This window comes from Cajanus cajan, chromosome 10, assembly GCF_000230855.2.
Source record: "Cajanus cajan strain Asha chromosome 10, NIPB_CcT2T_4, whole genome shotgun sequence".
NCBI classification, from domain to species: domain Eukaryota; kingdom Viridiplantae; phylum Streptophyta; class Magnoliopsida; order Fabales; family Fabaceae; genus Cajanus; species Cajanus cajan.
The window spans coordinates 39,232,826-39,245,901 of record NC_138526.1 but is presented as its reverse complement, the minus strand read 5'-3'; the positions used below and the strand labels follow the sequence as shown (position 1 = coordinate 39,245,901).

General features: G+C 25.0%; 1 protein-coding gene across 1 annotated transcript; it reads left to right on the top strand.

Moving 5' to 3' along the window:
- The first annotated feature begins 4,220 nt into the window (after nucleotides 1–4,220).
- Nucleotides 4,221–4,523, top strand: LOC145952484 (chaperone protein dnaJ 11, chloroplastic-like). The gene has a single exon (XM_083064850.1). The coding sequence runs from the start codon at nucleotides 4,221–4,223 to the stop codon at nucleotides 4,521–4,523; it is 303 nt and encodes a 100-aa protein (XP_082920976.1).
- The last annotated feature ends 8,553 nt before the right edge of the window (nucleotides 4,524–13,076 follow it).

Genomic DNA, 13,076 nt, shown 5'->3' with positions numbered 1-13,076 from the left:
GAATTTCTCAATCTCATGTTTATAGATTTTTGTTAAGTAATTATCATCCCATATGTAATTTCTAACTTCTGCTACTGTTTTAAGTCAACAAATATGTGTTATAATTAGAAGAGCTTACATTATCTTTACTGTCACACCTCTCAATTTTCCAAATGTCATGGCTTTGGTGAATTGTGTTTCCAATTCTTGTAATCTTGTTTTTTGTGGTTTTTGCTCACTGGCCAGTTTTTTATGTCTCGGATCAAAATGGGAAAAACTTTATGCAAGGGAAAAACCAATAATTGTTTGATCTGCATACTATTCCAACAAAGGAAATAATGACATGATTCTGTATATGATATTTCGTTTAAACAAATCATATAAACAACTAAATTGAAAATGAACCTAAATAAATGAGGAATAATATGGAGGCTTCTTTAGTCTCCCACAAAGTAAGGAATGTGACTGCTTGTGTTTTTGTGCAACTGCTTTATCATCTAGCCAAGAGCATCAAATGTTGATGGTGCTTCGTTCTTATCAAATCAGGCTGCTAGCTATCAAGCGATTCAGCCACAAAGACAATCTCTAAAAATTAGATCTTCGGGGTGATACTTGATTGATGGTATATCCAAATCCAACGGTTCCTAGGAATCAGGCTGCAACATGATATAGAATCAAAAGACAAAGCGAAAAATAAAAGTATCAAATAGTTTTTAATTTCTTTAAAAATTTATAGATTTAATCTATATTATATATATATATATATATATATATATATTACATTTAAAATAAAAAAAATACAGTTATTTATGAATAGCTTTATAATAGAATAAATAAATAAATAATAATAATAATAAAGAAATATTAATGTAGTTTTAAAAAGTTATAAAAAAATATGTAAAAAAGATTAAAATGATTTATATAAAAATCAAAATCAAAAGTAAAAAAAAATATCTTCTTTATATAATGATATAGAAGTATAAATAAATTAGAGTTGCAAAAGTTGGATTATGTACAAATTTATTTATTTTCTCTTTTAGTTTGGTTTGATGCGCTAATTTTGGTAAAGTATTTTTTTCTTTATCTTGAGTGAGAGCATTTTAAGAATTATTTTTTAACAAAAATGTTTTTAAGAATTTTTATAACTTTTTATTTAATTTTTTTTATCATATTTATTTATGAATTAAATTTTAATATTTTAAAATAAATTAGTAATAATTAAATGATTTTATGTCACAATATAAATTAACTTATATATATTAAACAAAAATCACTATCATGCATAAAAGTATTTTTAGGAGTTTTTCAAAGCAATTTTAGGAATTTTTAAAATTTTTTTATCTAATTTAATTTTTATTTATCGTACTTATTTTCAGGTCAATCTCATTACTAAATATATATCTCACGCCCAAAGGATTACTTACTCCTCCTTACCTTAATGAGTACTCATAGATCAACGTAAATCTCTATAATGATCTCCTTCTTAATTAACTTTCTACTCTTTTAATTAAAACAAATATAAAATAAAATAATACATAAAACAAAAATATATAAAGCCTTATAAATCAACTCCTACTTCTCCAACAAAATATATATATATATATATATATATATATATATATATATATATATCATAAGCGATTTTGTAAATATTTATTATTTAATTAAAAATACTCATAATTATTAAAAGTTTTTAAATATTTATAAAATATATTTAATTTAAAACATCATTTTAATGATTTTAAAAAACTTGAGGTGTTATAAGATGAGTGTATTATATATAAATTTTATTAAAAAGTCTCACAAAATTCTTCCATCAAAATAATTTATTAAAATCTCTATGTTTTTGAATAGTAAATTTTTTTTTTAAGTAAACAAATATTAATTGAGATTTTGACGTACTTCTAAAAAAATCTGATTATCTTAATTGAATACCATCATATTTTAATGTATTTTAAAAAAAATTATAATTATCTTAATTGAATATCATATAACTTTTTTATATTAAAAAAGTCTTGATTGAATATTACAAGATTTTTTTATTTGAACTCCCAATCCAATATACTCCCCTAAATTTTTTTTAGATTTCTTATGATTTTTTTGTTTATTTTTTCTTTTTTTCTCCCTTGACTTTTTTGCTTATCTCTCTTTCCTATCTCTCTCTTCACTGTTTCATCTTCTCTTTTCTCTTTCTTTCTCCTCTTTTTCTTCTCATGTCTTCTATATCTCATTCTTTTTTTGTTCATCTCTCTCATTTATTTCTTTTTCTTCTTTTCTCTATTTTTCTCCTATCATTTTTTTTATCTATCAAGATTTTTTTTTACATTTTATCTATCAATATTGATGTATAATTTATCAATATTTATTTTTTAATCCTTAATATTTAAAATTATTTTTGAGTTATTAAATATTATATATTGTTTAAAAATTTAATTATTAAAATTTAAAAAATGTTTATTTTAAATAAAATTTAATATTGAAATATCAAAATTTTAAATATATATTAAAAACATATTTTAATAATTCTACTTATTAATGAATATCATAAATTTGAACATTTTATTCAAATCAATTGTTATATATTAATCATGAATTGTTATCTTGTACAAGAGTGTTTTCAAACATTTTTCTTTGACAAGAGAATTTAAAAAAAAATTAACTTATCAAATTTAATTTTTATTTCTCATAATTCAAATATATTTATAACAAACGCTTTTTGGATATAAAAAACTTAATTGAGTAAAATGAAAATCCAAGTGCACTTTATAGCTAAAAAAGGAAAACATATGACGTAGTTTATTACATGAATATCAAAGAGTAATAACGTATATTTTTTAATTTTCCTTACAAGTCATCATATTCTTTATTAAAAAATATTAAATAAAATAATTAATATATTTAATATATTAAAATAATTAATGTATTTAATATATTAAAATATTAAGATATATCTAATATTTACCATATTTAAAATAATCACTTTCTTGTTGCAACATGAAATTAAATTTATTAAAAAGGTTTAGCTCAATTATTTGAATAAAGAATATATAAGTTGTTGTAAAACTCATTAGTATTGAGTTCAATTGTTGTATATATAAAAATTATAAATAAAGAAAAAATCAACTACGCTATATGCCTAAAAATTAGCTGGAAAAAATTGTAATAGAAAATATTTTGAGAGAACTTGCGAATAGAGGCATTGTTGTGGTTTTCCTTTTTTTTTTTTTGCGAAACCAAAATCACTTTATAACAAAAAAAACAGTTGATAAAAAAAAGTGACATTTTTAATGACGTGAATATCAAAAGAGTAACGTCATTCACTACAAAAAATGTTACATGTAATAACATACAAAAAGTGTCACTATAAGTACAATATATGTAGGTATATGTCTATTTACATATAGTTACACACAATTTTAGTGTTGATTTTGAATGAGATTTAACAATAGATTTTGTGTGTTACTATAGTCTATTCACACTTTTTAATAATAATTTGAATGTAGTTATTATATGAGTAGAAGTAATTTTTAATGACATGTATAGTGTCACTATAGGGTGTGTGTCACTATATGACAATTTTATTGTATTGATTGTTCTTAATTTTCCTTAATTACAAATCATCCGTTAATTATTATACCGTTCCGAAAATATTCCTACTTGCAAGCACTTTTAGAGAGACACCAACTCAAAAACTTCACAATCTTTTCACATTTTGTGCTTAAGGATGGGAGTACTCTCTTGGAAAAAGTTATACATAACATATACATATATAAAATCGATCATAAAGTCAAGATACATTAAATTCCACTCTTTGAATGTCCTAAATTTAGATCGTCGTCAAAATATTTTAGAAGAAATCCTTCATATTAAAAAATTACAAAAAAATTAAATAATAATTAATGCATTTAATATATTAAAATGTAATAAAAGATATATTTAATATTTACCAAATAAAAAAGTTAATATCAACCATACGCAAACACAACAAAATGACAACTATGTTGGGGGCAATGAGACCCACACCTTTTCTTTAACAACCATTTTCCTCTCCTCTTTATAAACTAATCCAATTTGTCAATCCCTCCTCAAATATTTCCTCAATTTCTAACAACAACATTGCATCATGTTTGAACATGCTCACAACATCTTTTCCTACACTCACCGCCACAACCACTAGTTTCCTTGGCCACTGAAGAGCAACAACGCAAACCAGTTTCATCGTATTAATAAGCTCTCAAAACATGGCTTCGTGCACCACATATTATGAGATTCTAGGAATATGTGCCTCTGCGTCCAATGACGGAATCAAGGCAGCGTACCGACGACTGGCGAGGGCTTGCCACCCTGACATGGTGCCAGTAGACCGGAAAGCAACCTCTTCAAGAGAGTTCATGAAGATCAATGTTGCGTATTGCACCTTATCAGATCCCGAGAAGCGTGCTAGTTATGATAAAGGCTTGTTCCTACGTCAACGATCTCTCAAAACAATGTCCAAAATTTCTAGCTATACTGGTCGAAATTGGGAGACAGACCAATGTTGGTAGCGAGTTCACTTGTCCAAGTCAGACCACATTGCAATGTTAGTTCATTCAGATTCATCAAATTCGCCCATTTAATTTATTTTTTATTTTAAAATAATTTTTAGAAAGGAAAACATTAAAAAAAAAAAATTGAGCCAAGTAGACTAGGAGGTTTCAAAGTTAAAGTTTAATTTAGTCGAGGGAGTTGCTACGGTACCCTCAAAGATGGAAGGGTTTCAATACATTTTTCTATGTAAATTCATAAATTTTTTTTAAAAAAATTAATTTAATTATAAAATAAATAATCTAAATTATACTTATAAAATAAAAAGTAAGATAAAATTATAAAGATTAAAATTATAAGTTTTCAATAATATTATAAAATATTAAAGAAAAAGAAAAAATTAATAAATAGTAGAAATAAAAAGTTATTAAAATTACAATATAGAAATTCAAAAATTTAAGACAAAAAGACAAAAAATATACTTAAAAAATTATTAAAATTAAAATATAAAAATTCAAAAATTTTAAGTGAAAAGATAAAAATATACTTAAAAAATTATTAAAATTAAACTATTTAAATATATAATAATATTATTACAAATAAATTAGAATATATAAAATAAAAATAAAATGACTAAATAATTTAAAAATTGAAAGGATAAAATATTATAAATATTATTTAAATAAATTACTAAAAATATAAAATATAAAAAACTGTACCGGTACCCTCTCAAATAAGATGGGTACCATAGAATTTCTCTTTAGTCGATGGATTTTACGTAATCAAAATTCTTCTAGTTTTCAGATAAATTTTTGTAAAGGTCGTTCGGAGCACTTAATTTCCTTTAATTATGTTACTTTATAATAAAAAATATTTAGAAATTTTTAAGAACGTAGACCTTCTATTTTTAAGAAAATAATTGTATTTATGAATTAATATTGATAAAAAATATTAAAGAAATCATTTTGAGATAAAATGGTGTCATAAAATAAAAAGGAATCTATTATCTTCAAATGAATTGACATACTAAAAATGAACATGAGTTCTCCGCGGAAGAGATATTTCCCATTATGGTGGATATTGTGGGAGCTTCGATGCCATGTTAATAAACTTGGACAAAACAACACAACAAGTTATGAGAACATTCAAAGACCAAACAATCTAACTCGCCTCAAATTGACAAACACAATGAAAAGATTTTAAAAAATTTAGAAAGACAAATTTCATTACTTTAATATGTGGGTTGCGCACTTCATTTCCGAGACATAATTAAAATCAATAATTAAAAAAGTAATACTATCTCCCTTTGTTTTTAGTAGTCATTTGTTATTATATACAAAACAAAGAATTAATGTAATATGTAACACTTTAGACTAGGGCGAATGCAAGATTTTAGATTAGTGGAGACAATCTTTTTTCTAAAACAATAATTATCATATATATATAAAGAACAAAACATAAATGTTGAAAATAATTATTAATGAGTTCAATATATAAAATTAGAGGGTGTAAAATATAATTTTTTTAAATATATACTAATAATTTAATTAAAGTGAGAGGATGCATTTGTCCATCCTCACTAATGTAGGTCCACTACTAATCTCATATGTGACACCTCAATAGTTTCACTCCACGACATTTCACATATGGTGATACTTTACACAACCAACACAAGTTTTTTCAACATCTTTTATCCTCACTCACAAACTTTCTAAAAAAAAATTTAGAAAGTCACTCATTCCTAAATCATTTTAAGTCAAGTACACTTAACTCTAGAGTTCTTAAGTGATGAACTATCAAAAAATAAATGCATCTTATTGGTATAGGTTGTAACACCCCGATTTTTATAAAATTATATTAATATTATGTTATATAATTATTTTAATATTTTTAATGTGTTTATTAAAGGATTTTGATATTATTTAATTATCTATATGAGCTCTATTTTATTATAAAACTTGATTTATAATTATTATTTTAATTAGTGAATGTGTGTTCACTAAGAATGAATGTATGTTTAATTTGGAGTTTAGATATGTTTTGATACGGATTAGAGTGCTCTATGAGTTCCAATGAGAAACCTATGAGAAATAGACAAATTTTGAATATTTTCTATTTTGCCTTCTGAGTTTTCTGTTGTGTTCCTTAATATTTGCTAAGTGTGAATATGTGTTTAATTTCAAAAAAAGATAAGTTTTGATATGACTTAGAGTACTCTGTGGGTTCTTGTGGGAAACCCTATGAAGCGAAATTAGGGATATGATCTTTGGATGAATTTTGAGGCATTATATGTAAAATTGATAATGGATTTGTGTTTTGGATAATATTCGATGTGTTTTGACCGATTGAAATATTATATTAACTGGTCGGTTGTAGAAAATGCATGAAATCATGAAGTGGAGTCTATGACCTTTATGCTTCGTATATTATGAATTGCGAATTGAATGTGTATAATATTGGATAATTTCTTAGTATGATTATGTGTTATTCTGATGTAGATGACTATGAGAAGTTCTTTGTATAAGACTATGTGAATATGACGTGAAAATGTGAAAAGTGAACATGTGATCTTTGACATGATATTATGAGATCATGTGACATGAGATATGATGAGACGTGATAAGTGAAATGTTGATTCAATGAAATATTGAATGTGTGACATGCATCATATGCATATATATGACTCTAGCTGTGCCGCTTAGGCCGCATGTCAATGATGTATTGAGCTATTTCAGGTGTACATTGGGTCACCAGTGATATATTGAGCTATTTTAGGTGTGCCACTTAGGTCGTATGCAATGATGTATTGATCTATTTCAGGTGTACCTTGGGTCACCAGTAATGTATTGAGTTATTTTAGGTGTGCCGCTTAGGCTATATGCTAGAGATGTATTGAGCTACTCTAGGTGTACATTTGGTCACCAGTGATGTATTTATGAATGAATGTACCCCTAGGTATGTTACTATAGCAGCATACCAGTGATGAGAAATGTGCAACTTCCGTATGGCGTCACGTGCATGCATTTATGAGTCGAGTCCACGACAATATTGTATTATAAGTTAATGTGTATGTATTCTAATGTATCTATAACTTAAGAGTTGTGTTTGGTTATTTGTAACTTGTGTGGTATTTGTTATGATTGTGTGTGTTGCCTAACATTTATTTCTACATCTGAATCAGAGTGAGATGTTTCTCACTCCCTTGTTGCTTTATGTGTATTTTTATTGTGTTGTAGATGATCATCAACATGAGAATGTTGGTGATGAGGTTCAAGTCTCATTGTGGAGTGTGCTTTGATAGGACATGTGACATCAGAGCTTAGTTAGGACTTTCATTACTGTTATTGAATTTTGAAAAGACTAATGTTTTATTTTGTCATCATTTTTGCATTGGACTACAATTTGTGAAATATGAATGTGAACTCTCTATCTATGTGTTTTGGAACCTTGTTTCAATTAAGAAAGTTTTATTTACTCAAGAAATATACTTTATATTTATTGTGTAATATGTATGTGGGGTAGAGGGTGTCACACAGGTAATACTAATTAATTATTTTAAGTAAGTCTTATCTTAATCTTTTATGATATCTTGTAGTGTAAATACGATATCTAAAGTTATAATTATGATATCATGTTGATCCCAATTTTATCAAAAATATAAGACAATTATCTATAACTTCTATGAAAACCTTAAGAGTTAAATTTACCATCTACTATTTTTAAAAATCACAAAATCTAAGTTTTAAAACCTAAATCTAACAGCTTAATTTTTACTCATTAATTGATCATAACTTGAGTTCTAAACCTCTTTTTTTTGTGATTCTAACATTATTAGAAAGCTAACATCTAAGGCTACAACCTTTATGAATACAATGAAAATTGGTTTGATCATCTAAGTCTCCTTATACAAGGTTCATAGATTACTTTTTATGCATTAGACATGAGACTTATCTTTTAACTCACATAACTCAATCATTTCTTGACATTTTATGTGATTATTGAGTCTAAATTGTAGTTCTAAATGTCTATTTTTCAACCCAACAAACAAAACTCTACTTTGTTAAATCAAACATAGATAAATCACATAAATACTAAGGCATGTTATACAAAAAAATCTTCAAAATCAATCAAACTACACAAAACCCCAAATCTTACATTCAATATATAACTCTCAAATATTCAATTGTACAACAAAAAATCATAATTCATGAAATTCATGACATCTAATACTCATAGAACAACAACAACAACAACAATTTCATATAATTAATGCATACACCAAATAAATTTCAATCAATTATCCTCTTAAGTTAAAAGACAATATTGGATCCCTTAAGTTTTAATGTTAACAAACAAAAGATTGTCTTTTGAAACAAAGTATCTATAAGAAATGTTATATCAGACAACACATGAAAACTATGTATCATCTGTAAAATGAAGGAAATCAGACAAACATTTAATTTTATTAAATGTGTTATTCCTTAACAAATCGAACAAGAAAGAAACATTAAAAACTCTCAAAGTTTGTTAAAGAAGAAAAAGATAAAATATCCATATGAAGCAAAAAAGCAAGATCCTAGATATCACGAAAAAGGCTTTGTAAAAGACTGTTCTACATTGACTTTAACTACTATACGCTAACATTACTTTTATCATGCTTAAATGATGATTGTAGACACCTAATTCCGTCTGGGACATGCAAACAAGGAAATGGGTCTTTAGTACAAGACAAAGAACTCCCGAAGGCCCGAATACGACATCAGAAGGGACCAAGAAGACATCAAAAGGCCCAAAAACCCAAAAGTTGAATTAGGAGCCCAGAACGAGCCGTTCCCAATTTAGAATGGATCGTTTAGACCCAATTTGTTACAAGTTAATTTCAAATCTAGAACAGGTTGTTCCAAATTCAAAAATTTCCCATAACAAACTAATTTGGAATGGGTTGTTCCAATCATCGAAACAGGTCATTTCGGTTAGAGTTGAGGCCTATAAATAAGAGCCCATGAATAATGCTAAAGGGGGAGAGGGAAATTTGGTTTATTTAAGTCCTGTATAGTTAAGATATTCTCTCTCTATATCTCTTTTGTATTTCTCAAGTGGCTGAGGTTATTTGTTAGTGAAACAGGTTGCTAAAACGCACATTGACTCTATATTGGAAGAATCATTCTATAAAATTTTACTTCAGAGGTGTTTTCAGTAATCTCATCTCCATCCTTTATTTAAATTGTTTATATATATGAATATGCCATAAATGAGTAATAATCATGTAGACAATTTATTTTTAAATGCTTGGGGTTAAAATCCCTATTTCTATAAATAATTGTAATAAATATATCATTTAAATAATTAATAAAAAGGGGAATAAATATTCAAACTATTCTTCTTATTTATGTTAATTTCATCATAGGATACCAATTTAGGGCGTTATAGGGTGCCTAATACCTTCCCTATGCATAATTGACCTTTGAACCTAATTCTGGCCATCAAAACCATAATTAACTTTTGAAAAACCTTTTCTTTTTCCGATATTTTGAGTAAAATATCGGTGATGACTCCTAGGAACCTTTTTTCAAAAATCATTGATTAGGAGTTAGTCTAATTTCTAAACATTCCCTAACCGATAAAATTTTCAAACGGAAATCCAAACTCTCCGGGGGTAAGATTAGAATTTTTCGGATTCTAACAATGATAAGTAATCTACTAGATAATATAAGAGATACATCCACTTTACTAAAAGACATTTAATACTCGCATTAAATGTGTCAAGGATAATCTCTATGATTAGCAAAGAAGACAAACAAAGCAACTCGTAAAAAAAATTGAAAGTTCAACTCAAAGTTGTTGCAACTGTCATCTTTTCTAAAGCTAATATAAAAGGATCAAGCCTTCAAATAACAAGAGAGCGAAGTGTTGTACATAGAAATAGCAACATATACTGACCATAAGTGATAAGCATGGAGAAGTTTGAATTAAGAAGCATACTAAAACATACAGAGTTGAAACTCTACAAAGAAGATTTTCATTTGTAAATCTTATACATATTTCTTTGTAGATTATTTGTGCTTTCATTGTGGATTACATCATGTATTAGTTTATAATTTTTATTATATTAATTTGACATTTTTTATTTTAAATATAAACTTGTGATTGTTATTAGACATTGTTATAATTTATTAAAAAAATGAAATTTAAATATTATATTATATTTAATTTAAACATTTGTGTATACATTTAATGCTAAAAACATATTTTTTTTAATTTTAGTGTTTAAAATTATGATATCAAATTTATTTAGAGTAAATTACTTTACTTTCTCCAAGAGGTAAGAATATTACTTTTCCTTCCCGTCTTATTTTAGATATATAATGTAATTCATTAACTTATCGTTGTTAATGTAAATTATTATTTCTTTCTTTCAGAAATTTAAGTATTACACTATATGTTGTTAATTTAGTTCACGTGAAACTTCACTTATCAAATTTTTATAGAGGTTTCACTTGAAAAATCTAACAATTTATTTTTATTTATCAAAATCAACTTTTTGAAGAACATAATATTTATTAATGTAATGTAATGCATATAATATAAAAAATTTAACTAACATTTTCGACATCAATTTCACTTTAGTGAAAAATTTTCTTAGCTTAAGTGATATTCAATATTTTTTTTCTTAAATATATCTTAAGAAAAAAGTTTTAGGTTTGAATATTATGTATGAAAAAATGTGATTGAGAAGAGAAACTTTACTAAAAATAGATTTTTTAATAGAAATTAATTATCGATGAAACAAGTACTTTATATTAATAATATGATTAAAAATAATAATAAATAGATAACCGTTTCTTTTTTATAGATATTTTTAAATAAGTATTTGGTAACTAGTGAGAGAATTCCTTTAGTGAAAAAAGAAGCTCTATACAAACAAAAGAAAAAGAAAAAGGAAAAAAAAAAAGAAGAAGGAATAGTTTGTACCAAAATAATGTGTTATTTTTCATGGGCAGTCGGAAGGCATCGTGTCACACAAGAAGGAATTTGTATAATGCAATGTATGAGACAAGCTATGTTTTCCGAAAGCCATGTGGCCACCATAATAGCAATGAAGTTGGTACAGAAAATATGGCCAAGAAGCATATGCATATCAGATAATGCATGGTTTGAAACTAGTGATATATGCAACATCTAAATCATTTATTCTTTTTTTTAAGAATTTTTTTCTTAATTAATATTAAAAAATAAATAAATTTATCCAATTGTACTTATCCTCGTTTTATTTATTCAAATGATATTCTTTACTTTTCTTTACTTTTCATGGTCAACATTTGACTCGAGATTCTTCTTCTAGATGCATTTTCCTGTCGAAATTTGGTCTTTAAGGAGTCGAATTCTAGATAGATTTTTTTTAAAATTGATTTTTTTTTTAAATTAATAAAATTATATTTATATATTATTTAAATATGTAAATATTTGTTATTGATTTTAAAAATTATTATTACAATAAAATAAAATTTGTATATAAAAGTAATACAAAATTAAAAATAATATTATGTTTATATATTTATTTAAATATGTAATTATTTGTTAATAATTTTCAATATTAATATGATAAATAATTATGAATAAAAATTTTATTTAAATAAAATATTAATTTAAATATTAATGTTTATTAATATTTTAATAAAAAATTTGTTATTAATATTAATAAAATTAATAAATAATATTGTGTGTATATATATATATATAATATAAATCATAATTCATCAAAATATATTATGTTATATTAAATTTTAATTTTAATTCATAAAAATATATTGTTATATTAAATATTAATTTTTATTGATAAAAATTAATTATGAAATTATAAAAATAAAATAAATAACATTGTCATTGTTATTGATTTGAAACATTGTTATTAATAATAACCAAAAAAATAATTTATTTAAACATTAAATAAAAGTATTTAAAAACATATTTAATAACAATTTTTAAATATTATTGTTGATAATAAAATTAAATTGATTTTAAAAGTTTATTAAAAATATATTAGATAAAAAAATTAGAATTAATAATTAATTTGTACTTGTATCACCTACTGAAATAAGAACTAATAATTAAATTGTAATTGTAAGTTGCAGGAAAGTGATTAAATAAAAGTTAATTACGAACATTCCTTGAGACATGATACATGGAAGAAAAAAAAATTAGTTCTAGACAACATAAATCAATGACGGGAAGTAGATGCATGAATAATGTTTGGATATGTTTTTCTTGTGTGACCAGGGGTATGACAATAGGAACAATTTTTTGCATGACTTTGTTGTTCGCTAATATTGATCTTTGTTCTTATTCTGTTTGACTTATGTCGACATTTAGAAGTTCTTTCTAATTTTGGATTTGGGCACAAAGTTAGACTACTGTAAGTTGGTCAATAGTCTTCGTGTCTCAGTTCTCCAAATTGTTTGAAGACTATTGGCCAACTTATACTGGCCCAACTTCGTGCCAAAATCCATAATTAAAAAAAAACTTCCAAGAGTCAACCCGATCGAGTCAAGCAGAATAAGAATAGAGATGGACAT